General features: G+C 56.3%; 2 protein-coding genes across 4 annotated transcripts in view; both read left to right on the plus strand.

Annotated features, from left to right (window-relative positions):
- Positions 1-11,561, plus strand: part of ATOSB (atos homolog B) — a 33,915-nt gene extending 22,354 nt beyond the window's left edge. For all 3 annotated transcript variants that reach the window (XM_054987052.1, XM_054987053.1, XM_054987054.1), the window contains 9 exons: positions 2,380-2,507; positions 4,333-4,548; positions 5,078-6,176; positions 7,486-7,544; positions 7,743-7,851; positions 8,322-8,480; positions 8,817-8,885; positions 9,107-9,297; positions 9,956-11,561. In XM_054987052.1, coding sequence (XP_054843027.1) covers positions 5,169-6,176; positions 7,486-7,544; positions 7,743-7,851; positions 8,322-8,480; positions 8,817-8,885; positions 9,107-9,297; positions 9,956-10,109 — 1,749 coding nt within the window. In that variant the 5' untranslated portion in view covers positions 2,380-2,507; positions 4,333-4,548; positions 5,078-5,168 and the 3' untranslated portion in view covers positions 10,110-11,561. The remainder of the gene's footprint in view (positions 1-2,379; positions 2,508-4,332; positions 4,549-5,077; positions 6,177-7,485; positions 7,545-7,742; positions 7,852-8,321; positions 8,481-8,816; positions 8,886-9,106; positions 9,298-9,955) is intronic.
- A 3,958-nt stretch (positions 11,562-15,519) lies between these two features.
- On the plus strand, positions 15,520-24,070 carry STOML2 (stomatin like 2). Its single transcript, XM_054987423.1, has 9 exons — positions 15,520-15,901; positions 17,241-17,340; positions 18,746-18,804; positions 19,140-19,241; positions 20,805-20,939; positions 21,674-21,818; positions 22,461-22,540; positions 23,082-23,210; positions 23,808-24,070. The coding sequence occupies exons 1-9, from the start codon at positions 15,683-15,685 to the stop codon at positions 23,940-23,942; spliced, it is 1,104 nt and encodes a 367-aa protein (XP_054843398.1). The 5' UTR covers positions 15,520-15,682; the 3' UTR covers positions 23,943-24,070.
- Positions 24,071-26,147: the final 2,077 nt, after the last annotated feature.

The following is a 26,147-nucleotide window of genomic DNA, read 5'->3' on the forward strand; positions in this document are numbered from 1 at the left end:
GGTCCTGGGAGGGAGGGCCGAGAAGGTCTTGCCTGGCAGTGCTGGGGGGGGGGGAATTGTGCATGCGCACACGTGGAGTTATGGTTAAAGGCTCCCAGCAGAAGGTGCAGGGAGGAGGTGGGTTCTGCCCACAAGAAGGAAATCCCTGTTGCCTGGATCTGTGCCTTGGGGCGGGGGCGGGGGGCTCTGCTCTGGGGGTCTTGGCGGCTGCATGTCTCTTTTTCCATCTCTGACTGGGACGGAAGGGAGAAGACGCTCCCTAGAAATGTGAAATTTCCAGAAATTGTGACACCTCCAGGGAGAACATTTTCCCCAGTTTTTTATATTTGGGGAGAAAATTGAAGTATTCCATGTCGAAGTTAAACTTATTAACAACATAAAAGGAATCATTTATAACTTGGTTTACATTTGAAATTGTTCAGTTTGGCATATTTATGTCATTTAATAGTATAAATGGCAAAACTGTGAACGTACCCTCTACTTGAGAGCGAGAGGCAGACTGCTGCGCTCCTTGCTGCCTTAGCACGCTTATCTTAACTTTTGCCGGGAGGGGGGAGTGGAGCTGAAATTAGGAAACCCATTTTGTTGTAAACAAAAGGAAGTATGTTATTTGGACAGAAACAGTCACAACCGGGAGGGCCACCAGCATATTCAGATACCGAGTTAAACTTCAGAACTTGAAAACACTGAACTCTTTAATAATGTATTATATCATCAAACGTGTTATAGAATATTAATTGTCTCCAATATTATTCACATTTAAACATCAAATACATCCTTGAAAATATGTTGTATTACAGTATAGGTAGAAATTACCCTTATCTAATACTGTAGATGGTCTAATACTTAAAAAATCTTCAAGTTACACACTTTGAATCGTCTTTAAAAGCCATTCACTTGTTTTAAAAAAGAGAATATTTCATATGAGTGTTATTTTTCAGTGTTCTCCGGAATTTCCAAATTTTTCCGCTGAAAAAAATGTCGAGGGGATGCATTTTCTCTGCTATTTTTTCCCTTGGCTTTCATCTCTCTCTCACGCCCGTCAAACAATAGGCCTGGGGAACTTTGAGCAGTTACGTTCTGGGAACTGAGGCACCAGGCCTTGCCCTGAAGCCACCTTCCCTGGAATGGAAGTTTAGGTGCATCTAGGTAGCTTTCTGAGTTGAGAGGGAAATGCTCTCCCCATATGCTCAGAGGCATTGTCTGGTTTTATGAAAAGGTCATGTAATGCAGGGCCAAACTTTGGCATTCAGATAAACTGTGGAAGGGTTGAATCCAGTGCAGTGGTTTTGGATCTTCTGTCATCCCAGCAATCATTTCCCACCCTAAGATTGTGGGACTTGTGTTGTTCAATATTTATTTATTGACTGTATTGTCTGTCTGTCCGTCCCGCTGAGACTCAAGGAAGATTGCACAGTGTTAAGTCAACAGGATGAGATGGCTAATAAGCAATGTAATAGGACTAGGATCACATAAATTTGAAACAAAGCAAAGAATATTAGACTTGCAATGCAAAATGGTAAATAAATATAAAAACAGTGCAGTGAGAGTAGGATGACACAAGCAGCAAGCAGCAAATGCACACCATACATAGTGGTATAATTCACAACCTTGTCCTCTTAAAAAGCACCTTGCTTGGCCATTTTGTTATAATATAGCCCTATTTCCTTGAAAAAAATGCTGTCCTAAACAATTCTGTTTGACATAGTTTGCAGAACGCCGCAGTGTGAGAGCCTTTTGACCTCCTTGGGCAGGCTTTCCCACAGGGTGGGGCCACAACAAAGAATGCCCGTGGACAGGCACTAATAGCCCATCAGAGCCACGTGGGTTGGTAGGCTGCAGCAAGGACCGAGAAGGGCGAGAAACGGGTCTCTCCTTCCACTTCCGCCTGTGGAGCTTTGCTCACAGAAGAGGCAGGGGGCCCCCGACTTCATCCCCTTCCCAGCTCTTGTGGCCAGTCGTCCTCCCTAGACCCTGCAGCCTTGGGAGAAAACTTCTGCTGGAGACTCCTGGATCCAACCCTGAGTGTGTGGGGGGAAGTGACTGGAAGGGGGCCTGAAAGGAGTGACAGGGAAGTCCCCTGGGGGGGGGGTGTTGCCTGACAAGGGGGAGGGGGAGGGTGCACAAGCTACCTGATCCCCTGTCTGGATAGGAGAGGGGTGGGGCCCGCTTTAAGTTAGTGGAAAACAGGTGCTTAAAAATGCCAGAGAAACCTGGGGCCTCCTTTGCAGCAGGCTGGTGTTAGCACTGGCACGCGGGATCGGAGGCGAGCAGGTTTCTTCCAAGGGGATGCCAACACTTGTCTGCATCCGAGATGGGGGCGCATGGGGAGGTGCGGATCGAGCTCCTCTCTCAACTGATGCTCTGTGTCCTTCTCAGCCTTCCGCCCAGGTGCCAGCCAAGCTCTGCTGTCAGGATTGTGGACGGGTGGGGGTGCTGTCCCCGGAGGAATGCCATGGGAGAGCCTCTCTGCCGCCCCTTGCAGTGTGAAAGGAGCCGCGGAACTGGTGAGTGGGAGAGGCCAAGGGGTCTGCCACAGTGGGGTATAACGGAAGGGTGGGGCACAGATGCCCTAGGGTTGCCAGGTCCTGGTTGGGAGATTCCTGGAGATTTGGGGGGCGGGGCCTGGAAAGGATGGGGTTTGGGGAGGGGCCTCAGTGGGGTATAATGCCACCGAGTCCACCCTTCAAAGCACCCATCTTCTCCCAGGAAACGGATCCCTGTTGCCTGGAGATCAGTTGTAATTCCGGGAAATCTCCAGCTACCACCTGGAGGCTGGCAACCCAGTCCTGCCTCTGTCCTGATTGTGCATGTTGCACAGGCAGCTGCCGTGTATGACAGTGCTGTAATGGAGGCAATAAAAGGGGTGGGGGAGCAAGCTGAGGCTTGGACTGGGCCCACCTCGGCAGCGTGGGAGCTGCTGCGCAGCCTGAACTCCAGGGCTGGGTGGGTGGAGCCTGGAGAGTGGGCTGCTCCCTACGTCAGTATCCGGCCCCTGCAAACTGGGTGACGGCCGCCACAGGGAAGGAGGAGTCTGTGGGTGGGCTCCTTCCCCTGCTCTTCTGGTGGTGCAGGATGCGGCCAGCTCCAGAGAACGGTGACTTGCCTGAGGCCTTTGGCTGAGTTTGTGGTTCATGTGACATTCAAGCCAGAGGCCCTTGCTGGCACGTACCTCCTTGTGCAGCGCTGAATCTGGAATTTGGGAGCCGTTTGGCATGGCGGGAGCACGCGTCAGGTTGCGCATCCTTTACTCCCACAGAATTTCTCCAGCATGTGAGCCCCCTGTTTAATGGGCATAGCCTCACAATATGCGCCATGGAATTGCAGGTGCCGGTCCAGAAACCGGGGACTCTGCGTGCCTTTGTTGTGTCTTGGGCTCCCCGAGGTTCACATTGTGTAAAGACTGGAATCGACCATTTAAATAATAATTTAAATGTTAATCAGATTCTCATTTGCTTATCAGAAACTTCCAAAGAAAAACTTGATTACTTGAAGCAGCCGTGCGTCCCAGGAGGGGATGTACTTTATATATTATTTCCTAAATCCAGAGGCGTTCGCTGTGCTAGTCTGTAGTCGCAAAAGAGCAAAGAGTCCAGTAGCACCTTTAAGACTAACCAACTTTACTGTAGCATAAGCTTTCGAGAACCACAGCTCTCTTCGTCAGATGCATCCTTGAAAGCTTATGCTACAATAAAATTGCATCTGACGAATAGAGCTGTGGTTCTAAAAAGTTTATGCTATAATAAAGTTGGTTAGTCTTAAAGGTGCTACTGGACTCTTTACTATATTTCTTAAATGTATCTATCTACCTGTTGCTATTTTTAAAGGATGAATGGGTTAGGGGGGGAAAGGGAGTTCTCTCTTCTGCTGGGAGCAAAGAAGAGCAATTTTTTGAGCCTGGCAAAAATCTCTCCCATCTAGAATGAATAAAAACGTAATTAGCCTACAATACAGCATCAGAATGGGATTGACATTTCGGCAGATAGCAAGAATTGGCTAATGCAATACATGTCACAGAATTGTCACAGAATTGCTGGGTCTATGTGCCTTTGTGAAGAGAAAAGGCCTGCTTACTTGGCGTGCCCCTCTGTCTTCCAGGGCAGGGTGTCACATCTCTTCTTTGAGTTAATAAGGGATAAAAAGAAAACCCCTTTGCAAATTTCTGATACTCGAGATTGGGGCCAGGGGAGGTCAACAGGAAAGACTGAAGGCGGCTAGGATGCTGTGCCAGAGGGCCGGTCCCTGGCTTTGGGGGACCAGTTGCCGTGGGGTGGTGGGTGTGCCGGGCCCTGCTCCTGTGTTCATGGGGGTTGCCTTTGCCTGTCTCCTTAGCACTGCTGAGTCGCCGTGCCGGCCAACGAGGACTTGGAGGAGGCCTGGCAGCGGAGCTCGAGTCCTAGCCCGTGATGGTGGGAGCCATTCCTCGGCAGCCACGCCGCTTCTGGGGAGTGCCGGGGTGGCTGGTGTCGCCAGTGAGCTCCACCAGTAGGCACCTGCTGCTGTGCCCGGAGAGCAAGACGGCTACGCAAGGGGATTGGTTGCAGAGGGGTAGGTGCTCAGGAGCACATCCTTAGGGAAAGGGCCCTTCCCGCACATGGTGTCCAGATCCCAACCCTTGTCTTAGTCTGGCGCCCCCGCCCAGCCCCCCTGGCTTGCTGCAAATGCCTCAGGAGGGAGAATGGTTTGCTCAGCTGCCTGTGTGCTTGCTTAGCCCCTCAGCTCAGCTGTCTGCCTTTTCTGGCCTTGGCTGGACTGGAAGGAGGGTGCGTAGTTGTCTGGGGGCTCGCCTTGGGACGGTGGAGGCTCAGGAGCGCCCGGAAGCAGCCTGCTGCTCTGTGTCTCCAAGAGATGCCAGATGGGGAGGGGGGGGGGTCTGGGGTCTGGCCGAATCCCAGCCCTAGCCGATGGGGAAGCGGCAGGCATCAAGGTGCCCCTAAAACGGGGTTGGGTTTCCCATTCCAAGCCCTGATCCAGGCCTGACTGTACAGACTCCACCCCAAGGGACTGGGCCAGTCTAAGGTGGGGGGAGAAGCTCGCCCGCCCGCCCGCCCTGCCATCTCTCTTCCTCTTCTTGCAGATGTGGCCACGCGGCAGGCTCCGTAACAGGGGGCTCACCCGGGCTTCCTAATCCCACGGCACTTTAGCGCCTGTCCTCTCTGCCACGCCCCATGCGGCATATCAATGCGGAGGCAGGCCTCCCCCAGGAGTGCAGTACAGGGACGAGCCAGGAGGAAGAGGAGGAGGAAGAGGAGGACCCCCGCCCCTGGCGTCAGCACCATGGGGTCCTGATGGGCTGCGGCCCTCCTGAGCTCACGTGCCAGAAGGTCTACCAGGTCTCCATCTTCTCCCAGCTGGCCGGCTGTTCCCACCCGCCAGAGCAGAGGGCCCCCGGTCGGCAGCCCATCAAGCGGGCCTGCCCAGAGCCCCAGAGGGTGCCCGAGGGGGAGTGGGACGCCAAGAGAGGCCACTGGGAGGGGGACGATGCCATTGAAGATGGCCTTGTGGTGGACGACCTGGCCCTGGGGGGTGCAGCGCAGCATTTCTCCCACAGCGGCCTTCGGGTGGTGGAGCACCGGCGGGAGGGGAGCCCGGGCCGCTGTGCTCACAGGGAGGATGGTCGTACGAGGGCGAAAGGGAGCATTGCCCCAGCGCCGCCGCCGCCGCCGCCACACACACCTTGCAGCACTTTGCACACAATGGACTGCGCCCCTGCTTTGCTGGGGGATCGCCCCATGGACTCCGGCCCGGCCGGGAGGCAGGAAGCGAATGGGGCCCAGCAGGCCGAGAGGGCGGGCAGCCAGCATTTCCTACTTGACCCTGATTTGCACAGTCTTGCACAACGCTCCCCGCGGGGCGAGCGCCTGGCAGCGGGCGGGCACACAGAGCCTGCCACTCCACCCGTGACCCCGGGCGGCCCTGAGGCAGGTGGGCCAGGCTCCTCTGAGAAGACCCCTTGCTCAAGCGCCTGGCTTTCTGGAAGCAGCGCCGGCAGCTGCCCAGTCAAGCGGAAGCTGTTGCCCTCTGCGGAGGGGACAACTGACACCGGCTCGGAGGATGAGGGCCTGTCGCCGGCGCGGAAGAAGAGGGCATTGCAGTGCCCAGCTGTGCCAGCTTCCTGCCGCAGCACTGATGCCAAGGGAGCCCCTTTCTGGAACCACTTGCTTCCGGCAGCCAAGGTGAATGCTTTGTTTGCAGGATGGGGGGGGGGAGTGGTGGTGGTGGTTGGGTGGCCCAGGGTGCCCCGTTCCGGCTGGGGCTGGGGGTATGGTGGGAGCGCGAAGATCAGACCTTTTGCTCCTTGGGACTGATGAAGTATCGCCTCTTGGTGAAGGCAATTAAATGTTTCCTTTTGGCGTTTCTTTAGTGGCTGCTTGTTGGTGTTAGTGGTAGGGTGTGTGTGCGTTGGGAAAGCCCAGGTGCCTGGTCATGCTGGCACTGAGGAATTGGAGAAGAGTGTTTGGGGTTGCTGGCCTTGCCTGTGGTGTGGTGTGGTGTGGTGTTGTGCGAGTCGGGGTCTGTCCCAAGGAGGGCAGGGAGGTGGGGCTGCCCGCAGGGCTGAATCCAGCAGAGCGTCCATTTGCCAGAGGTCTTCCCCATCCGATCAGGGAGGCCGACCCAGAGGCAGAAGATGGGCTGTGGTGACCGTGGCACTCTGCACATGCTCAGAAGTGCTCTTGCATTCTCTTTTGTGTGCCAGGGCTGAGCTCTGGTGTTGAATAGCTGAACTCAAATGAGCCTGGATGGATCCAGGCTTTGACGTGGTGGGGAGCTATCCCTGCTTCCTCTTCACGACTCCCAGCCCCCTCAGTGGCTTTAGTCATTCCCCCTCGGGGGCCACAGAGGCTCCCTTCCGCCTGGTCCCCTTCTCCTGCTCTCTGGAAAGGCCCAGTGGCTCATCAGGAGGCAGGGAGGGAGCGACCGTCTTCCTTCCCAGGTACGCTTTCAGCCTCTCTAGCTTGTGCCCCAGAGGTGCCTCTGCCCGGGTTGCCCTGCATCGTTCTGCCACTGCCTGTGCAGCCCCCTGGCCCCGGCCCCCCTGCTGGCCTATGCTGTCAGCTGCTGCCTTGAGATGGGAAATGCGCAGGAAGGCCGGCGGGGCTTCGAAGAAGGGCGCCGGCTGGGACGTTCTGTGCAGGGCCTGTGAACAGGCAGAGCCTGGACGGCTTCCCTGGAAGGGAGCCTGCTGGTGCCTGGCGGGTTGGAGGGTGTGCAGCAGAACCTCAGGCTGGCTCCTGTGCAGGGGGGGGGGAGTGGCTTGGATGTCCTTGCAGGGGTCACCTTGCTGCTTTTCTCTCTTACCCTCCACCTACAAGCACAGGTAGGCATCTTGCAGTCTGGACCAGCCGTGCAAGCTTTGGTGCGTGAGAGGCAGGGGGCAGGGGGAGGGCCCGGCTGGGAGGGCAGCTTCTGTCCTGCTTTTGGTGGTCCAGATGGCAAGGCCCTCCCTCACCCCCTGGCTCCTGCTTTGTGTCCCCCCCACGCCAGGGCTCTGCAAGCAGCACTGCTGTGGGCCGTCACCTGAAGACCGGCTTGCGTCTCAAACAGTAAGTGTTCTCTTGGCTGCCTCCCCTGGGCCTTCTGCAGGGCAGGAGGGTGCTGCTGCTTGGGCCTGCAGGCTGTGGCTCCCTCCTCACCCTCTTTTGGTGGGGCACCGAGCACGGCGGCCCTGCACAAGCCCCCGACTGGGCCCGTGCGGATTTGGGGGCGGCTGTTGGGACTGACTCCAGCCTGCCGCCCCACAGGCGACCTCTCCGCAGCGGTTTCCGCCGGAGCCCGGCAGGCAGCAGGCTTCCCCCCCCTGCACCGTGGGCCACGACCTCCACCAGCCGGGCCCTTCTGGGGAACTTCGAGGTAACGGAAGGGCCGGCGGAGTCTCGAGCAGGGCTGGGGAACTGCCCAGGAGGCTGCTCTCGGGGCAGCGGTGGGGGCTGGAGTCTCCTCCTCCCAGAGAGGAGTGCCTGGACCCAGCACCTTCACGCTCACTGGATTGTTCCTGCCGCCTGGGTGGGCAGCTTCTTTCAAAAGGCAGCCCGGAGGGGGCCGTGGGCTGTGAAGGCTTTGGCCAAGCGCTCTTCCTGTCCCCTGCCTCGGTTGCTCCCCGACCAAGAAGACTTGAGCCTCTTCTGACCCTCTGTGTTGAGATTTGGCTACCTGGGCAGAAGGAGGGGCTCATGATCTTTGGGCCGGGGGTCTTGCTTTGCATGGGAGAAATCAATGGGGGGGGGGTCTAATATTGCTGACTGGGCAGAAAGCCCCTGGCTGCTAGGGCCAGTGTGTGAGCTCCCCTGCCCCCTTTGTTCCCTCTCCCCCTCCTTGCGCAGGAGTCCATGCTGAAGGGGCGCTTCCCACCATCGGGCCGGATTGAAGGCTTCACTGCCGAGATCGGGGCCAGCGGCTCCTACTGCCCACAGCATGCCACCCTGCCTGTGGAGGTCACCTATTTCGACATCACGGAGCACAGTGCACCCTCGCCCTTCTTGGTACGTGGCCTGACTTGGCCTGGGGAGGAGGGGGAGGGTTTGCTGCCTCGCTGGGCGGGCCCTGCTGCTTTGGCCGGCTGCCTCAAAGGCTAGCGGAGACCCTGCTCAAGCCTCAGACATCCCCCCCCCCCCCGCAAGTTGTCCCTGGTCAGTCGAGTCAGCCCGGCATTTTTGCAAAGGAGCACCACAGATGGCAGCCGTAGCTCATAGCCTTGCCAAGTAGCAAAGGTGGGTAGCTTCAGGGTTGGGCTCCTTCCTTTCCCGCTGCCCCTCACTCACCCTGCTGCATCCACGGAGGCTCCTTTCTCAGATCCCTTCGCTCTGTTTGTGCTCTAGGGAGTCATTAATTTGGATGCCTTGGGAAAGAAGGGTTACAGCATCCCCAAAACGGGCACCATCCAAGTGGTGAGTTGTGGGGGAGGCGAATGAGGGGGCTTGCTGCCACCCCTGGAGCTGGGCAACTGAGGGGCTGCCTCCTGCCCTGCTGGCCCCTCCTCAGAGTGCAGGTGCCAAGAAGGACGGCGACGGCTGCCTTCAGTGGGGAGCAGGCCTGCCGGACGTCCAAGCCTGGTGATGCTCCCCGGGGCGTTCCTCCTCTGGGCATGACTGCCTCTGTGCTCTTGCAGACCTTATTCAACCCCAACAAGACCGTGGTGAAGATGTTCCTGGTGACCTACGACTTCCACGACATGCCTGCCAACCACGTCACCTTCCTGCGCCACCGCATATTCCTGGTGCCCGTGGGTGAGGAGCAGGGGTCCAGCTTGCCCCTTGGCGGGCTGCCCAGGAGAGTCCTTTGCTATCTGATGCACCTGAGGTAAGGGCGGCCTGCGGCAGGAGGAGGGGAGGGGGGCGAGGGGAGGAGTTTGAATCCCAAGGGGGTGGTTCTGGGCTCACCCCCCCTGCCCCCCGTCCACAGTTGTGTTCGCCTGTGCTGAAATACAAACCACCCCCCAGCCCCCTGATTTAGCCCCCTGTGGAGATTTCATTGTTTGTTGCTGGCTTCCTTCCAAGATCGCCTCTTAAGAAGGCAAGTGGAGTTTGGCCTTGGCGGCGGAGTCTTCCGTGCCCGGCGTCTGTTTCACACTTGCGTGGTGCAGCTGTGGTCACACCGCACGGCATGGAGGGTGGCTTCCACCGGCTGTGGCATTCTGGGGAAAGTGTGTCGTGAGGGCAGCCGGCTCCTGGATGCCCACTTTCAGTGGCATTTTGCCCTTCAAAGGAAATGGAGTCAGGAACGTACGCGTCGTTGGAGCCCGTGGCATCCCCGTGGGCCTGGCATTTTTGTGGATTGCTGTGCGGGGAAGGTTATGCCACGTCTGTCGTAGCCAGCTTTCAGTTGGTGCTCTGCCCGCCCGTCTCCCTTCCCTGCTTTTCCCCACAGGCGGCCTAATGTGTTTGCTCCCGAGATGGGGCAGGCGAGCTGTTTTCCCACCCCCTCCCTCCTTTCCTCACATCCTGGCCTCCCTTGGCAGGTTCCACAGCTCCAAGTCTGGAAAGATTTACCTGCACGACGACATCCGCCTGCTGTTCTCACGCAAGTCGATCGAGATTGATTCGGGGATCCCCTACGAGCTGAAGTCCTTCACGGAGTCGCCACGCAACCCCTGCTATTCGCCACGAGCCTGAGTGGGGAAGAGATGTGCTTGGCCAGAGACAGAAAGGAACCCGAACCCTCGCCCCCTTCTTCCTATGTGGTGCAGTGGGCCCTGGACAAGGAGCACAGGGGCTCCATGTGGCTGGGAGAGTTTGCCGTGGACTGAGCGGCGTGCTTAGTATTTATTGCCATGGCTGGGCTGGAGGGAGGCCTCTGCCCCGCCTGGACTACAAATGCAGTTGTCTTGAGTGCTAGTTCTGGTGCCCTGTGCAGCTTTGATGGAGTGGCAGGGTGTGGGAAGGTGGGGGGCGCGGGGGGGAGAAGCTTGCGTTGAGGGAAGGACTTGGGTGCCACAGAGGGCATCTCAAGGGGGCGACTGTAGAGCCGGGGCTGGGAGGGAGGAGCCTCTTCACACAAAACTTGCATCTGGCTGGGAGGCCCTCTGCTTCTCCAAGGTCTAGGGAGGAAGGGGGTCATTTTCCTTTTAGACTGTCATCTCCCCTAGAGCAGCAATGGCCCTGGGCAGAGCTGGAGGCCTGGCAGACGAGGCTGGGCGGTTATTTAGAGCACTGGGAAGTCCACAGGCTCTTCCAAAGGTGTTTGGGGCCGGGAGGGGGGTGGCGAGGGAAGTGACTGATGTGCAGCTGGTAGAGAAAGTCTGTACGTGGGTACGAAGGACGGCTCCAGCTTCACTGTGGGCACTCGTGGCTCAGCCACAGCTGCAAGGGGCCCGTGGAGGAAGGGGTGAGGCATGGCGCTGCCTCTCTCCCACCCCCCATGCTGCCTGGCCAGGCTTCACCTCGCTGGGTCCAGTTGTGCAAAGGCCGCCGCAGAGGCAAGGGCCACGTGCCCACGTAGCTGTCAGATTATCCTCCCCCCTCCATTCCTCCCCCCCCCCACGCTGTGACCTGGAGGGAGGGAAGCTTGCCTCGTGCAAAAGCAGCAGGAGAGGTTGGGGCGGCAGGACCAAGGCAATGGAGCTGGGGACAGGGTTATGCTTCGGCAGTGCCCCATCTCTGCCGAAGAGAGAAATGGTGCCAAACTGAGGGGTGGGGGTGGGGGGGTGAGCAGAGTGGGGGCTGATGTGGCGTTTCTGCATGGGAAGGGGTCTCCTCCCAGATACTGTTTGTGGGTGATGTATAGGATCAACCCGTGGCCCCAACACCCCCCATTCCATTCCAGCAGGAAAGGGGGGAGGGTAGTGGCTGGAGATTTTTGTCTTTTGGTGGAAAACAAAAACCGACAGCCTTGTGTCTGTGATGAAGGGTTGTGGCTGGACGGGGGTGGGGGGTGGGTCACTTCTTGCCCCCCAGGACCATCAGTCTCCATGCACGTTTTGATCGTTGTGACGCCTTGTGTGCTGAGGCAGCAGGGTGGGAGCCGAAGGGCAACAGTTGTCGACACTTGAAGATATTTATAAGAGGATGGCACCTCCTTCCTTTTTGAAAAAAAGCAAATTCTATAAATGTGTGTTTGAAAACAGATTGTTGCCTCATGTGCTTTTTAACTTGTGTCAAGAGGCAGTGTGGATGACACCACAGCTGGAGCTTCTGCAGGGTGGAGGGGCTTCCCAGTTAATCTTTCTTTCTTTCTTTCTTTCTTTTCTTTCTTTTCTTTCATCATATTTATATTCTGCCCTCCCCGCAAGAAGGCTCTATCTTGGCAGATAGAGGGGGGAAATGATCCAAGCCTTTGCCAAGACTTCTGTCATATGTCACATAAAATTGGCACAAGGGCTTGCTTTGCATATCAGGCCAGCAAATGCCCCCCCCCCCTGCCTGGAATGCAGGGTTTTTAACCTGAGTTAAATTGGAGGCACACTTGTTCTGTATCAGCCATCCTTCCTCCCTCAGAAAAGGAAGCCTTATTAAAATTGCTTCTTGAATGATGCTCCCTCCTGCCTGACCTAGCAGGGCTGGCTCACGAAAGGGAGTTTTTTCCTTACGGGGCACTGGGTGACAGTAATTTAATTTAATTTAATTTATTATATTTATATTCCGCCCTCCCCGCTTTCGCAGGCTCAGGGCGGATAACAAATACAAACATGTTTAAAAACATTTAAAAACATTAAATAATACATTTAAAAAACATTTAAAAACATTAAATATAACAATTCATGCTGCATAGTGGTTCATACATGCCTCTGTGTTTGCATAGGGGTGATGGTTTAACCCCCCCTTCACGGGGGGGGGCGGGCACTGCCCGGCGTTAGCCATATGCCTGGCGGAATAGCTCTGTCTTACAGGCCCGGCGAAATGCAAGCAAATCTTGCTGGGCCCTTGTCTCGCAAGACAGAGCATTCCACCAGGTCGGGGCCAGGACTGAAAAGGCCCTGGCCCTAGTCGACGCCAGGCGGGCCTCCCTAGAGCCAGGGACACTTAAAAGATGTTTTCCGCCAGAGCGGAGAGTCCTCCGGGGCTCATATGGTGAGAGACGGTCCCTCAGATACGTCGGTCCCAGTCCGCGTAGGGCTTTGTAGGTTAACACCAAAACCTTGAACCTGATTCGGTACTCCACTGGCAGCCAATGCAGCTGGCGTAGCACCGGTGTAATATGCTCCCACACTGGTGCTCCAGCAATGACCCGCGCTGCTGCATTCTGTACCAGCTGTAACCGCCGGATCAGGCCCATGGGAAGCCCAGCGTAGAGCGCGTTACAGTAATCCAACCTAGAGGTGACCATTGCTTGGACCACTGTAGTCATGTCACGGGGGGACAAATAAGGGGCAAGCTGCCTGGCCTGCCGAAGATAATAAAAGGAAGACCTGGCAACTGCAGTGATCTGGTCCTCCATCTTCAAGGAGGAATCCAGAATCACCCCCAGGCTCCTAACCCTCGGGGCCAGTGTAAGTGCTGCCCCATCAAGTGTAGGAAGCCGGGGTCCCAAAGCCATCTCCCCACGACCCACATACAGGACCTCCGTCTTCGTGGGATTCAATTTCAGCCGACTTTGTCTCAACCAACCAGCCACAGCCTCAAAAGCACGCTCCAGGGCATCAGGGGCCGATCCAGGCCGCCCGTCCAACAACAGATAAAGCTGGGTGTCATCCGCATATTGGTGACACCCAAGCCCGAAACTCCACACCAGCTGGGCGAGGGGGCGCATATAGATATTAAATAATAATGGAGAGAGTATCGCTCCCTGTGGCACACCACAAACCAGTGGCCTACGAGATGACACCCTCTCCCCGAGCGCCACCCTCTGTCCCCGATCATGGAGAAAGGAGACCAGCCACTGCAGTGCTGTCCCCTGAATCCCCACATCGGCAAGGCGGTGGGTCAAAAGCTCATGATCGACTGTATCAAACGCTGCTGACAGATCCAGCAAAATCAGCAGTGCTGATCCGCCCTGATCCAGATGTCTGCGGAGATCGTCTGTGAGGGCGACCAACAATGTCTCGACCCCATGTCCCGGGCGGAAACCAGACTGGAAGGGGTCTAGGGCTGAGGTCTCCTTCAGGAAATTCTGCAGTTGCTTCTCTGCCGCCCGCTCAATCACCTTCCCCAAAAACGGAAGGTTGGAAACTGGTCGGTAATTGAGCAGGTCAGCAGGATCTAATGATGATTTCTTCAGAAGAGGCTGTACCACAGCTTCCTTCAGCGCCTTGGGAAAAACCCCAGAGCTCAAGGACAGGTTTATAATCGCCTCCAAGGAATTCCGAAGCCCGTCAACACTGGCTTTCACCAGCCATGACGGGCACGGGTCCAAGGGGCACGTGGTAGGCCGTACCACATGCAGAATCCTGTCCACCTCTTCCCCGAAAAGAGGGCTGAAATGATCTAATATGGGTCCCGAAGACGGCCAAGGGGCCTCTAGTTCATTTACTGTATCAACTGTGGCTGGTAAGTCGCGGCGGAGAAGCAAGATCTTCTCAGTAAAAAAGCTCGCAAAAGCCTCACAGCTTATCTCCAAATTCAACTTTTGATGGTCTCCACCTGATTGGGAGACCAATGAACGGACCACATTAAATAATTTAGCTGGGCGAGAGCTAGCTGATGCGATGGAAGCTGCATAATACTCTTTCTTCACAGCTTTCACTGCCATCTCATAGGACTTCATAAACAGCCTATAAGATGTTCTTGCTTTCTCGTCACGAGATCACCGCCACACGCGTTCAAGTCGTCTTAGCTCCCGTTTCTGTTGCCGCAGCTCCTCTGTATACCAAGGAGCCCGGGGGGAAGGAGCAGCACCCCCCCCCCAATACCCATAAAGCTTTCTTCCTGCGTCTAGTTCGATGGCTTAATTGTTCAAGGCCCAGCCAGTCAACTTTCGCACAGTTCACTGGTGTGTGTACAAAACACAAGCTGACAATAATGGCCTTTGGATGCCCATCTGGTTGCCCGAGATGGGGCAGGAAAGGAGTTGCAGGAAGCCTGCAGGTAGTTGCAAATATGAAGTTACTCTGCACGATGCAGACTCCTGCGCATGGTGTTAAGCAGTGGGTGCATTCACTGCTTCAGTTTAAGCATTTAACAGTTCCTTTCCATGCATCTGCCAAAGCAGGTCTATTAATGCTGCTTCCACAGTAAATCTCTTGGGCTCCAGAGTTTGTTGTTGTTTACCTGCCTTTTACTCTGTGGAGCAGCCAGGATAGCCCAGCTTAATCCGAGTTTGGGAGTCAAGCAGGGTCAGCCATGGCTAGCGCTTGGATTGCTAGGCGGAGGAAGGCACAGAATGGCAAAGCACTTCCGCTTCTCTTTTGCCTGGAGTGCCCCAGCAGTGGGGGTTGCCAGGCGGCGTGTCTTGCTTCTTCACCCAGTGCCTGGCTTTTAAAACCAGAACGCCCGGCCGCTGCCAGGGAGTGCCTGAGGATTTCACAATGAGCCCAGTGGCGCTGCATCAAGAGCTGGGGGGGAAGCGGTCAAGTTTTAGGCAAGGCCGGTGGGGGGTTTGGCAGAGCTGGGGGCCCAGGCCACCACGTGGGGCGGGGCGGGGCGGGGCGAGGCGGGGGGGGGCAGCAAACACCGCGCGCCTCCTGCCTGGGTTGAAAAGGGGGCGGAACTGCAGACGGGTGACGGCGGACCCGCTTTCAGCTGCTGGTGACTCCACGTCGCGAGGGGAGACGGGGCAGGGGGCGCTGATTTCCGCGCGGCCGGGGAGGCTCGCAAGGGTTGGGGCTGCTTCGGTCCGCCCTTGAAGCCGCACATTGCCCGCCTCCCCCGGACGGGCCTCCCCGGCTGGCTCCGCTGCCGCCTGCCCTGCCTGGCCTCGGTTCCCTGCGGGGCAGTCGAGGGGCCGCCAGCCAGGAAGCCCCGCCCCGCGGCCGCCCTCCGGGGCCCTCGCTCGGGTTCGACGCTGGGAGGGCGCCGCTGCCGTGCCTGAGGGCGAGGCCTGCCCGGCGGCTGCGCCTTCCCCCGCAGAAGGCGGCGCTGCGCCGGGAGGGCGAACAGGAGCCCCGCGGAAGGGCGAGACTCGGGACCGGGCCTGGCGGAAGCGGCTTCGCCCGGAACCGGAACCTGAGCGTGCCGGAAGTCGCTCTCGCTATCCGAGCGACGAAAGTGCTCCTGGGGCCGGTCTCGGCGCTGCCCTCCCTCGACTTCCGGCTCTCTAGCGCAGCGGAGGGGTTTGGGCGCCGCACCGCCGGAAGCGCCGAGCAGGGCGGGCGATGTGGGCGCTGCGTGCGGCCGGGCGCGCGGCGCGGGACGGGGCCCGGCGGAGCCTCCCTGGCCGGGGGCAGTCTACCGGGGGCCTCCTCCTTCCGCAGCGGGCAGTGCCGCGGCGCTGGGCCTCCAGCCTGCCCCTGAACACGGTGGTGCTCTTCGTGCCGCAGCAGGAGGCCTGGGTGGTGGAGCGCATGGGCCGCTTCCACCGCATCCTGGAGCCGGTGAGCCGGCGGGGGGCGGGGCCCCCGGAGCCGCCCCCCCTTCAGCGCCCCGGTGGCGGGGTGGGGGGAGGCCGGCGGGCGCAAGGGCGGGTCTCGCACCTTGGAGGGACGGTTCCGGCGGGCTGTTGCTGTTCTTAGTCCGCCTTTCTTGCTGAGCCCCGGGGCGGATGACATGCCGCGAGTGGATACGATAGACTCAGCGCCCGGGACATTCGCGGCAAAGATGCAATTTGATCAGCTATTGGGGCATTCAGTGGAAACACATCCAGGGGGGTCTGGTAGCTGCGCATTTGAAAACTGGCATGCAGCCAGATGCAGAGATGAACTCTATCTCGAGAGAGAGAGAGAGCAGAGTTTTCTTCTAATCAGTAAACGTATAGTTATCTTCGACATCCGCAAGGGTACACCAGCAGCTTCTCGTCGGGAGCAAACACAAGCTAGACTCTTGCCTTCCAAGTCTAGGCTGGGTATGTGCCAAAGGGGTTCACAGTGGCAGAGGAGCTGCCTCAGCAGCACTGGGGAAATGGCCACTGACCCTTCCTGGAGTCCCGCAGGTTGTTCAAGTCAGGCCTTTCCCACCTTTGGGGTGCCGTGGCTCCCTTCCTGGGCCTGACTGATCCGCCAGCCCACTCAGAAATGCCACATATACTAAGTATGCACCAATCTATTAACTACAGGGTTGAAGATGAGGGTTGCCACGGTTTCTGCTGGCAAAGGCAGGCATGCCTGATTTACGTACAGCTACTAATACAAGTGTAACAGTAGCAAGGTTTACAGTAGGATCTACATTGTGAGCATGCCAAAGCTGTAATTCTGTGCATGTTTACTTGTGGGTAACTCCCACTTAACGGAGTGGGATTTACCTCTGAGGCAGCAGGAAAAGAATTGGGCTGCAAGGTTTTTCCATTGGAGATGGAGGCACATTCCTGATTCTTATTAACAGAAACACGTAATAACACCACTTGTGCTTGTATACTGATGATCTAGACAGATTAGTGCCTCGACCAGAGCAGTGAACAACATCAGTACAGCTGGGGCTGAGAGGAGTGGCTTATCCAAGAGTACCTCTTGAGCTCATGGCAGTGGTGGGATTCGAACCAGCAGAGTTCTGATTCACAGTCCAACCACTTAGCCACTATGCTGGAGCAGTACTCAAATGCATTTTGCTGCTTGCCTTGCTGCTGTGTCTCTTTTTTGTTCAGTGGGGGGGAGGAGGGGGGGATTCCTGCTCTTGGCTGATCCTGACTTCATAGAACACTGGTAAAGGTCCTTCCAGTCCCGTGTCTAGAAACAGAAGAGGCAAGCATGGCGTTGATTTTCTCTTCCTAATCCTTGAAAGGGACTGAACTTCCTCATCCCACTTCTGGATCGCATCCGCTATGTGCAGAGCCTCAAAGAAATTGTCATCAATGTGCCGGAGCAGTCGGCTGTTACTCTGGGTGAGAAGAAGACCTGTTGAGATTTGGGGGCGGGGGGAGGGGGCTGGGTTTTCATTTGAGGTAAATCTGTGACATCACACAGTTGGGTGGTAACCCTCTCTTCAGTGCAGCCACTCAAGTTTTAGTTGTGTTTGCTGAAAGGATTGTAGTACACTAAGATGATCTTTTAATTTTTTTCTTACTTATTTACTTCATTTGCCATCCCCTTTTCTTCCTGAGACTCAAGTTGGATTACAAAATCTGACGGCATAAGACATTCAGTGTACAATATGGTAGAACTGGAAAGATAATTCTATTGTGCTGTTTTGTTATATTGCAGTTCTAATCCTTTGCAAAAAATCCCCTCCTGAACTTGTCTGTTTTGCCCGTTTTGTAAAATGATAGCAGCCTGGGGCATTTCTGATCTCAGGAAAGCTGTTCCATGTTGTGTGAGTCACAACGGAGAATACTTATGAATGGGCAGTTGCTGATTTTAAGCATTTGCAGAGTGGCACCATCAGAAGGCTTTGCTCGAGTGAGCAGAACTGTTGTGGTGGAGCACAGCAGGTATATGGGTCCCAGGCCACGGAGAACTTTGTAGAGGATAACCAGAACTTTAAACTGAACCTGGCAAATGATCGGTAACCAGTGGAGTGCCTTTGACATGTACGTTCCACCTAGTGCCCAACAGTAACCAAACTGTGGTGTCCTTTACCAGCTGGAGTTCCTCAGTTGACTTGAAGGATAGGCCCATGTTCCGGTAGTCCAGCCTTGAGATTGCAGCCACATGGATCCACATGGCCTAGCTGTAATTTCTCATAGCTCAAGGGTGACTCCTGGTGTCCCAAAACACCCCCCAAGGACCAAAATATTCTAGGCAAAGTTCCAGCAAGGCTCTTTGTCATCAGAAGCAGCCCAGAGTCACTAGGAAAAATTCACAGAAAGTGAGGGAAAGGGATGCTGCCTGATATTCCTGGTTAGCGAGGGTGGCTTTTTATTTGGGTTTCTGTAGCTTTCAGAAGAGCCACTTTGCCAGGGATGCTTCTGCTTCAGTCAGGGACTGAATGTTGGCCCTTTGGCCATCAAGGCCCTTGTAGAGAATCCTGAGCTCTGTGTTTATGGATTCCTGTGTTACAATATTATTTGCACCACACACAGTGAACGTGAAAACTCCTGTAGGGAGGAGAGAGTTCTCCTTCCTAGGCAAGCAGGGCTCTTTTCTAGGTTGCAAATGCTGATGCCTGCATCCATTGAGGGACTCGTTTTCCCTTGAGCTTTTCGTCTTCTGTCTTGCGGCTGACTGGCAAACAGGAGCCTTGTGACGTCTTTCACAAAATGTTGTTCTGGCGGAAACTTCTATGGGCTGGAACTTTTGTGTTCTGCCGCTCCCTGCTGGACAAACCGTGCCTTTCCTGTGTTCTTGCAGACAACGTGACCCTCCAGATAGACGGCGTCCTCTACTTACGCATCATGGACCCTTACAAGGTGCCACCTCAGGGTGGGGAGGAGGCAGGATCAGTTCTTGGCATCACGAAGCCAGAGGCTGGAAGCCGTTTCGATGCCTTCTGGGGCCCAGATGTTTGGAGCGCCTGTCGTGGGTTTTAGTGCCAGAAGATGGGGAGGGCAGCCTCGAGGGCCGAGAGAGTCCATGTGGGCCACTGCAGGGGGGGCTGGTCTCTTGGGGCTGTGACGTGCAGCAATGGGGGGGGGGGAAGGGAGCGCATGCTGCTCGTGCAGCTGGGCCACGCAGTGAGCATGCCCTGAAGGCCCTGGGCTAGGTGGCTGCTGGAACCACGGCGTGTGTGTTCCTTCCCTTCTAGGCCAGTTACGGAGTGGAAGACCCGGAGTACGCAGTGACTCAGCTTGCCCAGACCACCATGCGCTCCGAACTGGGCAAGCTCTCCCTTGACAAAGTGTTCCGGGTGAGTGACGGGAGTGTGGGGCGGCACTGATCTGCAGGGGGCAGCTGGGCTGAGTGAGGAGGAAGCAGACAGGCTGGTCTGTGGTGGGGCTGCAAGGGTGCATGTTTCGGGTTGGAGCTGAGATGCAGGGACTGCTGTGTGGCTACCTTGGGGGCCAGCTGTCTGTCTGGGGTGCAAGTCTTCTGGTCCAAGTGCCCTGAAGGTTGGGAGCCGTGGCTGGAGTGGAAGAGGAAAGCCCAAGAGGCAAGATGGAGAGAGAGAAGGCCGGCTAAGAGCGGCAGCATGGTGGAGTGGTTAAGAGGGCCGGGCTGGGACCCGTGTCTGAACTTCCACTCTGCCACAGAACGTTGCTAGCAGACTTTGGGCCAGTCACACCCTCTCAGCCAGATCCACCTCACAGGGTTGTTGTTGGAAGGACAAAATGGAGGAGATGAGAACAGTGTTGACTGTATTAGGGAGAAAAGAAGGGTGTCAGTGAAGTAAATCAAGTTAGTCAGCTTTTCAGTTTAGAAAAGGATAACCGAGGGGAGACGTGATCAAGGTTTATAAAATGATGTGTGGGTAGAGATAATGGGACCTGACCTGGATAGCCCAGGTGAGCCTGATCTCGTCAGATCTCAGAAGCTGCTAAGCAGGGTCGGCCTTGGTTAGTCATTGGATGGGAGACCGCCAACAAAGACCAGGGGTTGCAGAGGCAGGCAGTGGCAAACCACCTCTCTTAGTCTCCTGCCACGAAAACCCCACCAGGGGGTCACCATAAGTCAGCTATGACCTGAAGGCACTCTCCACCACAGAGAGAGGGGAAAGAGAGCATTTTTTCTCTGTCTCCCAAAATAAATAGAACTCGAGGGCATCCAATGAAGCTGTTAGGCAGTAGATTCAGAATGGACAAAATAAAATATATCTTTACGCAATGAGTGATTAAGATGTGAAATTTATTGCTGGAGGATGTAGTAATGGCTACGGGTGTAGACAGATCTGAAAGGAGGTTAGATGTGCCAAAAATGAGTCCGCTTTGAGTTTATCAGTCTTAAAAGATCAGCAAGCATGCAAGCAGCTATCATTTTAACTGTTTAGATGAATAATTGGCTAAAACAGCAAGTCAAGTAGCTTATGATTGGTTACATTCTAAAAGTAGTTGTTGATCACCCACTAAGCATGCATCTAGCTTTAAACAACAGCAGCATAAAACATTTTGCTACTTTTTGTCTAGTCAAGACTGGGAAGCAGCAACTGGGCAGTTACTGAAAAGCTTGTGTTGTTAGCCAGCAGCCTAGAAGGGGCTTGAGAAGAGGCGCCCCAGCAGTCCCTTTTGTCATGCCCTGCATGAGACAGAGGCCTGGAGGAGAGGCCTATCGGCAGTAGCCATGGCAACTAAAAGGAACTTCTGTATTCAGAGGCAGCGAACAGCTGAATGCTAGGCTGGGAGGTAGCATCGGGAGGGTCTCGGCCTCTGTGCCCTGTTGCGGGCCCTCAAGAGTAGCCAGTTGGCCACTGTGTGAGACAGGATGTTGGACTTGATGGTCCGATCCTGATGGTCTGACCCTGTGCTCGACTCCTCAGGAGCGGGAATCCCTCAATGCCAGCATTGTGGATGCCATCAACCAGGCCTCTGACTATTGGGGCATCCGGTGCCTGCGGTATGAGATCAAGGACATCCACGTGCCGCCCCGTGTGAAGGAGTCCATGCAGATGCAGGTCAGACCCAGCAGCGAGGAGGGATGTCTTGGGACCTGGAATACAGCACTGGCCTTCCGGGGGATGGGATGGGTGCTTGCACTGGCCGGCTCTGGGGCAGGGTGTCTGCACACTTGGCTGCAGCTGGCAAACAGCTGGAAGCACGCGTTCTTTCCTAAGGCCTCCCCTGGCCAGGCTGGTGACAAATCGTAGCTCAGTTCAATGTTACCCCGTTTGGCCTTCAGAATAGCACTTGGTGGGGTGGAGCTTACCCCAGTCCTGCCACTCCACTGAGCAAAGTTTATTCACCTGTTAGAACAGTTCTGCCTCACCTTTTGTTTTCTGGCTCCAGTCGGGAGCCTTTCTCCAATCCAAGAAGCCTTTAACTTAAGTGGCTCTTCCATTGGAGATGGAGGAAAGCTTCTTGGAGGGTGGTTGGATCCATCCATGTGGTTCTGGGGCCATCTCTGTGCTCCACTCTGGCCCGATGCTGTCTTGAGCTTCTGCGTGGCTGGGGTCCTTCTAGCAGAATCACGATCACTCGGGGGGTGGGGGCGAAGCTGTCTCTGCTGCAGAGGGTCCTGGAACAGCTCAGAGTGGGCTCACCTTTGAACCGGCCACATGTGCAGCTTCTGTGGGGAGGTGTCAGTTCTGCGCTGTCGTTTTTTGAGTTGCTGACATGTGGAGATGAGGGGCTTTTGAATAGTAAGGTGGGGGGGGCTGCCCCAGACAGGGACTGATGCTTTTGCTTGCAGGTGGAAGCTGAGCGGCGCAAGCGGGCGACTGTGCTGGAGTCGGAAGGGACCCGAGAATCAGCCATCAACGTGGCCGAGGGGCAGAAGCAGTCTCAGATCCTGGCCTCTGAAGGGCAGAAAGCAGAGCAGATCAACAAAGCCGCTGGTAACGGGCAGGGCCTGCCAGGCAGGCAGCAAAGGCGGGGTTTGCACAGAAGAGGCCCCTGGAGCAGAGGGATGGGCGGGACGACCCCTGAGGGGGTCCAGGCTGCCAGGGGTGCCTCATTCTGAGCCTGAGATCTGACAGAGACTGGTTGGGATGCTGTGGCTGCTGGCGCTGAAGGGTGCAAGGGGTACTTAGCAGGGAGACGGCTGAGCCCTCCATCAGGAAAGCATTCCCAGCCACACCCACGTGACCGGAGGCCTCAGAGCTGGCGGTTTGAAACGGAGGGAGATCGGAGACCTCCAGGAGTGGCCCTTCTGCAAAGAAGATCTGATTCTAGGGCACGGGGGGGTGGGGGCGGGGGGGGCGGTGAAAGGAGCCGGCGTGTCTGGGTGGGTGGTCACCTGGGATGTCGTGTAGGTTTTGAGGAATAAGGTTGGTGTGGAGGGGGGAACCATCCTGTGGTGCCTGTATACTTGTTGGGGGGGGGCTTTGCCCTCTGCCCCGTGGCAAGTGGGGTGAAGTTCCCAGGAGCAGGCTTTGCTGTGTCTGATGCTGTTGTGCTGGGGCAGGGGGAGGGATTTTGCAAGGTTTTGTTCCTCCGGGTGGTGACTGGCCTCGCTTTCTCTTTGCTTCCTTTCCTAGGGGAGGCAAATGCCCTGCTGGTCAAGGCTCAGGCCAAAGCAGAGGCCATCCGGCTCCTGGCAACTGCACTGGCCCAGCAGGTGAGTGGGCTGGGGAAGGCCTTGGCCAGCCAGGCAGGTGGGCCGGCCTAGAGGGCGCTCCCAGCATGCAGCACTAGGCACACAGCAGGGACAGACAGCCCTGGCAAGGCTTGGTTTTAGACTGCAGCAAAGCAAGCAACTGGGGGGGCACAGTTCTGAATTCTGGTGGCAAGATCCTGGACCTGCCCCCGTCCCCGCTAGTTCATCCCCCGGGCGTGCCTCCTCTGAGGCCGGCTTCCTCTGCTGCCCCAGAGCCCTGCAGCAGGAATTGGAGGCTGGTGGGGGGCACCCAGAGGTCCAGGTGGCAACTAAGCAGGAAATGTGTTGTGCTCATTCGCTGCCGGGCTGCCACAGTCCCCCCAGGGCCTCGGGGTAGGAGGGGGGCCTATTTGTAGCTTTAGATTGTCTGCCTTCTTGTTCTGGTACTTCTGGACTGGAGTGGTGAGGATGTTTTAAGGTCCCCCGGCCAAACAGTTTCCTGCTGCGCTGGCTCTTCAACAGGGCGCCTCCCTCTGCTCACGGGCCTTCCCTTCCTTTCTAGAATGGCGATGCAGCCGCTTCCTTGTCCGTGGCTGAGCAGTACGTGACCGCCTTCTCCAAGCTGGCGAAAGAGGGCAACACGCTCCTGCTGCCCTCCAACACGGGTGATGTGACCAGCATGGTGGCCCAGGTCAGGCTTGTGCAGGGGGCAGCGGCGTGGGCTGTGGGGTGGCTTCACATCTGCACGTGGGTAGAGCAGGTTGAGCTTCCCAGGAGCAGTGAAGGAGGCGGACTTGTTTTCTGCCTCCACAGGGGAGGGGGGCACATTGTGGTGAGGCTGCTGCACTGCAGTGGGTCCTTTGCCTGTGATGGGGAGGGGGGCAGTATTGATCCGTGGCAGAGGGGCCCCTCCCTCCATTAGGCAGCCTGACTTGATCTATCGACTGGTGGCCGTAGTGTGGCTTCCTGTACCCAGGACTGGGGTCCTGCAGTACTGGCACGGTTTGGATAAAGCACCTTTAGGGATTAGGGAACGCAAGGTATGCTTGTGCCTCAGCTGAAGCTTTGAGGAAGCCACTCAGGCTCCTAGCTTCAGTTTTCCAGTAATGGTGCTCCCCTGGGTGTTGAGTGTCTGTGATTGTGATAGGCAGGAGTCATTTCGGAGATCTCCAGTAAGGATCGGAGAGTGGGGGGGGGGGGGAGCTTCTCTCCTGTTTAGTCATTAACTTGCCTCTAAGGAGCTGGCAGGATTCTTGTCTGACCTTGCCTTCTGTTCTGTCCTTTCCAGGCAATGGGCATCTATGCTACTCTGATCAAGCCCCAGGCAGCGAAGGGTGAGGAGACCACAGCCCCTCCTGCCCTCCAGCCACAGCAGCCCTCCAGCATAGAGTACGCGGAATCCAACCAGCCACCTGCCAGCTAACAGAGGAGCCTGCGGGGACCAAAGGAAACCCCTCCACTGGTGCCTGTAGCCCCCTGTTCAGATCCCTCCCTCATCCCAGTTTATTTTTTAATTTGGATTTAATCATGTAATAAAAGGAAATGGCCTCAGGTTGGCTACCTGGTCTTGTGTTGTGATAGTCCAGTGGGAGGTGAAACAGGCAGAGCCATTTCCCTTGAAGTGAATGTGGAAACAGAGGAGGGGAGGAGGTGTTGAGACTGCTTTGTGCGGTGGGGGGTGGTATTGTAATCAAAAGTAGGATCTTGCCTGCAGAGGCATGGCGAAGTGGGGGGTGGAGGAGACTCCAGCTGGGCTGTGCTAGGCAACCTCCCAAGGTCTGCCTGCTGTAGCAGAGTGGCTTAGGTGTGTGTGTGGGGGGGGAGCGGTCTGGCTGGGCTCCCCCACCCTGCTTCCCTTTGGAGTTTTGGGGCTTGCAACGGAAGAACCAAGGCAGGGACATTGAGACTTGAGTACTGTAATGTTCTATATGGAGGTCTCCCCTCAAAGTTGACTTGGAAACTCCAGCTGGTGAAGAACGCTGCTGCTGCTGCTCAGCCATTATCAGGAACTAGGCGGAGCATTCCTATCATTCCCATTCTGCAGTCGCTCAATTGGCTTTCCATCAGTCATTGGGTTCAATTCAGGGTCATGTGCCAGTGTTCCCGCTAATGTGAGCACTTGAGCAATCGCTCACAGATTCTGACTGCTCTGCTCACAGCTTCTCGGCTGTAGCTCACAGATACTACCCTCAGGTGGCCCCACCCTCTCACTTAACCAGCATCTGCAGGTGGGCCCTATAGGGATGGAGCCTCATCCCACTTCTCCCTTCCTGGCTGTGGCTGGTTTGGCCCCCAGAGTGGTGCCAGAGACCACCTCCAGCTGCTGCTGGCTCTCTAGCTGGGGAACAGAGCAGAGCTGAGTGATCGGGTCTGGCCTGAGCCGTGCAGCCTGAAATCGCTAGGATCCCCTCAGCCCCAGAGAGCAGAGGAGAGGAGGTAGCGCCTCAGCCGCCACCATGGTGAAGGAGTCATTTAACTTGGGAAGGAGAAGTATTAATAACTACGTGCAAAGTAATTTAGTTTGGTATTTAGAATCCATGCATGAATGACTGCTTGCATTATTGTTTCTAAGCTAGAAACAATACAAATTAAAGTAGTTTGCAGTTTGTATGTTTTGTATGTTTGTAGACTGAAAAAAACTTTTTAAAAGGAGGTGCATTCAAAAAAGCTGTTTCCGCTCACAAAGTAGGTTTTTAGCTCATAACACTGCAAAGTTTAGAGGGAACATTGGTCGTGACTCGCATGCAAAGCTCTTCCTGGCCTCCTCCCCTGTTATATCTGTGCAGCTGCCTCTCCCCAACGTTGTGCCACGGCAGCTTCCCTCATCTGGACAGGGTCTTCTGAAGACGCTGCCCTACAGTGGGACAAAATCGTAACAGCTGCCTGCAGACATGTTTTCTCCCATCTTAAGGAATGGGCCGCCCTACTCGCCTGGCTTTATCAAACTCTGCAGAACTGAATCATTCCGGAGGGCTTTCTCCCCGGATTACAGGGCTGTATTGTAAGAAGTAGCTGCGAGAAAGGCTTTGCTAGGGACAGGGACTGTATGCTACTCTGTTGGGTGCTGTCTGCTGATGCGACTTCTGGGGAGTTCCCACGTTGCTAAACATGCCATTTAAATTAGCTATGCTCTTGTTTCGGAGAGATTGCAACTCTGTGCTTCCCTTTATGCTCGTTTTTCAGATGTCTAGCTACCATGCCCTCCTCTCTTCCACCGAATGTCACGTTCATTATACTTTGCTCAGGGAATGTCCCAGCTATGGATTATTCCGTATTTCTGCTTGCACTGTGTAACCCGCCTTGCATCGCGGGCGGTAAGTAAATAATAATAATAAAATGGGCGCGTCCACCCACCGCCCCCGGCCTCCGTCTCAGCTGGCTTGGCCGTGGGGGGAGGCCCTGGCCCGGGCGGCCTGCCGCGCTTGCTCCTGCTTCCCGGTTGCCCTGGAGGGGGCCGGGCTCCGCAGCCCCCTCCAATCTCCAGGGATGTCCCGGGCTGGAGGTGGCAACGCGGCGGCGAGGGCCGGAGTCCTCCGAGACAGAGACGGGCGAGCGGCGGGGGCGCCCTTCCGGCCGCTCGGCCCGCCCCTTCCGCTTCCGGCGCGTCCTCTTCCGGCGGGCGGGCGGG

Source organism: Eublepharis macularius, chromosome 8, assembly GCF_028583425.1.
Source record: "Eublepharis macularius isolate TG4126 chromosome 8, MPM_Emac_v1.0, whole genome shotgun sequence".
Classification (NCBI taxonomy): Eukaryota; Metazoa; Chordata; class Lepidosauria; order Squamata; family Eublepharidae; genus Eublepharis; species Eublepharis macularius.

Bases quoted from the DNA above. Each gene is read 5' to 3' on its own strand.
- STOML2 (XM_054987423.1), top strand. From the start codon at position 15,683: ATGTGGGCGCTGCGTGCGGCCGGGCGCGCGGCGCGGGACGGGGCCCGG. The intron at 17,341-18,745 runs GTGAGAAGAAGA...GTGTTCTTGCAG, and splicing joins GCAGTCGGCTGTTACTCTGG to ACAACGTGACCCTCCAGATA. The intron at 20,940-21,673 runs GTCAGACCCAGC...TTTTGCTTGCAG, and splicing joins AGGAGTCCATGCAGATGCAG to GTGGAAGCTGAGCGGCGCAA.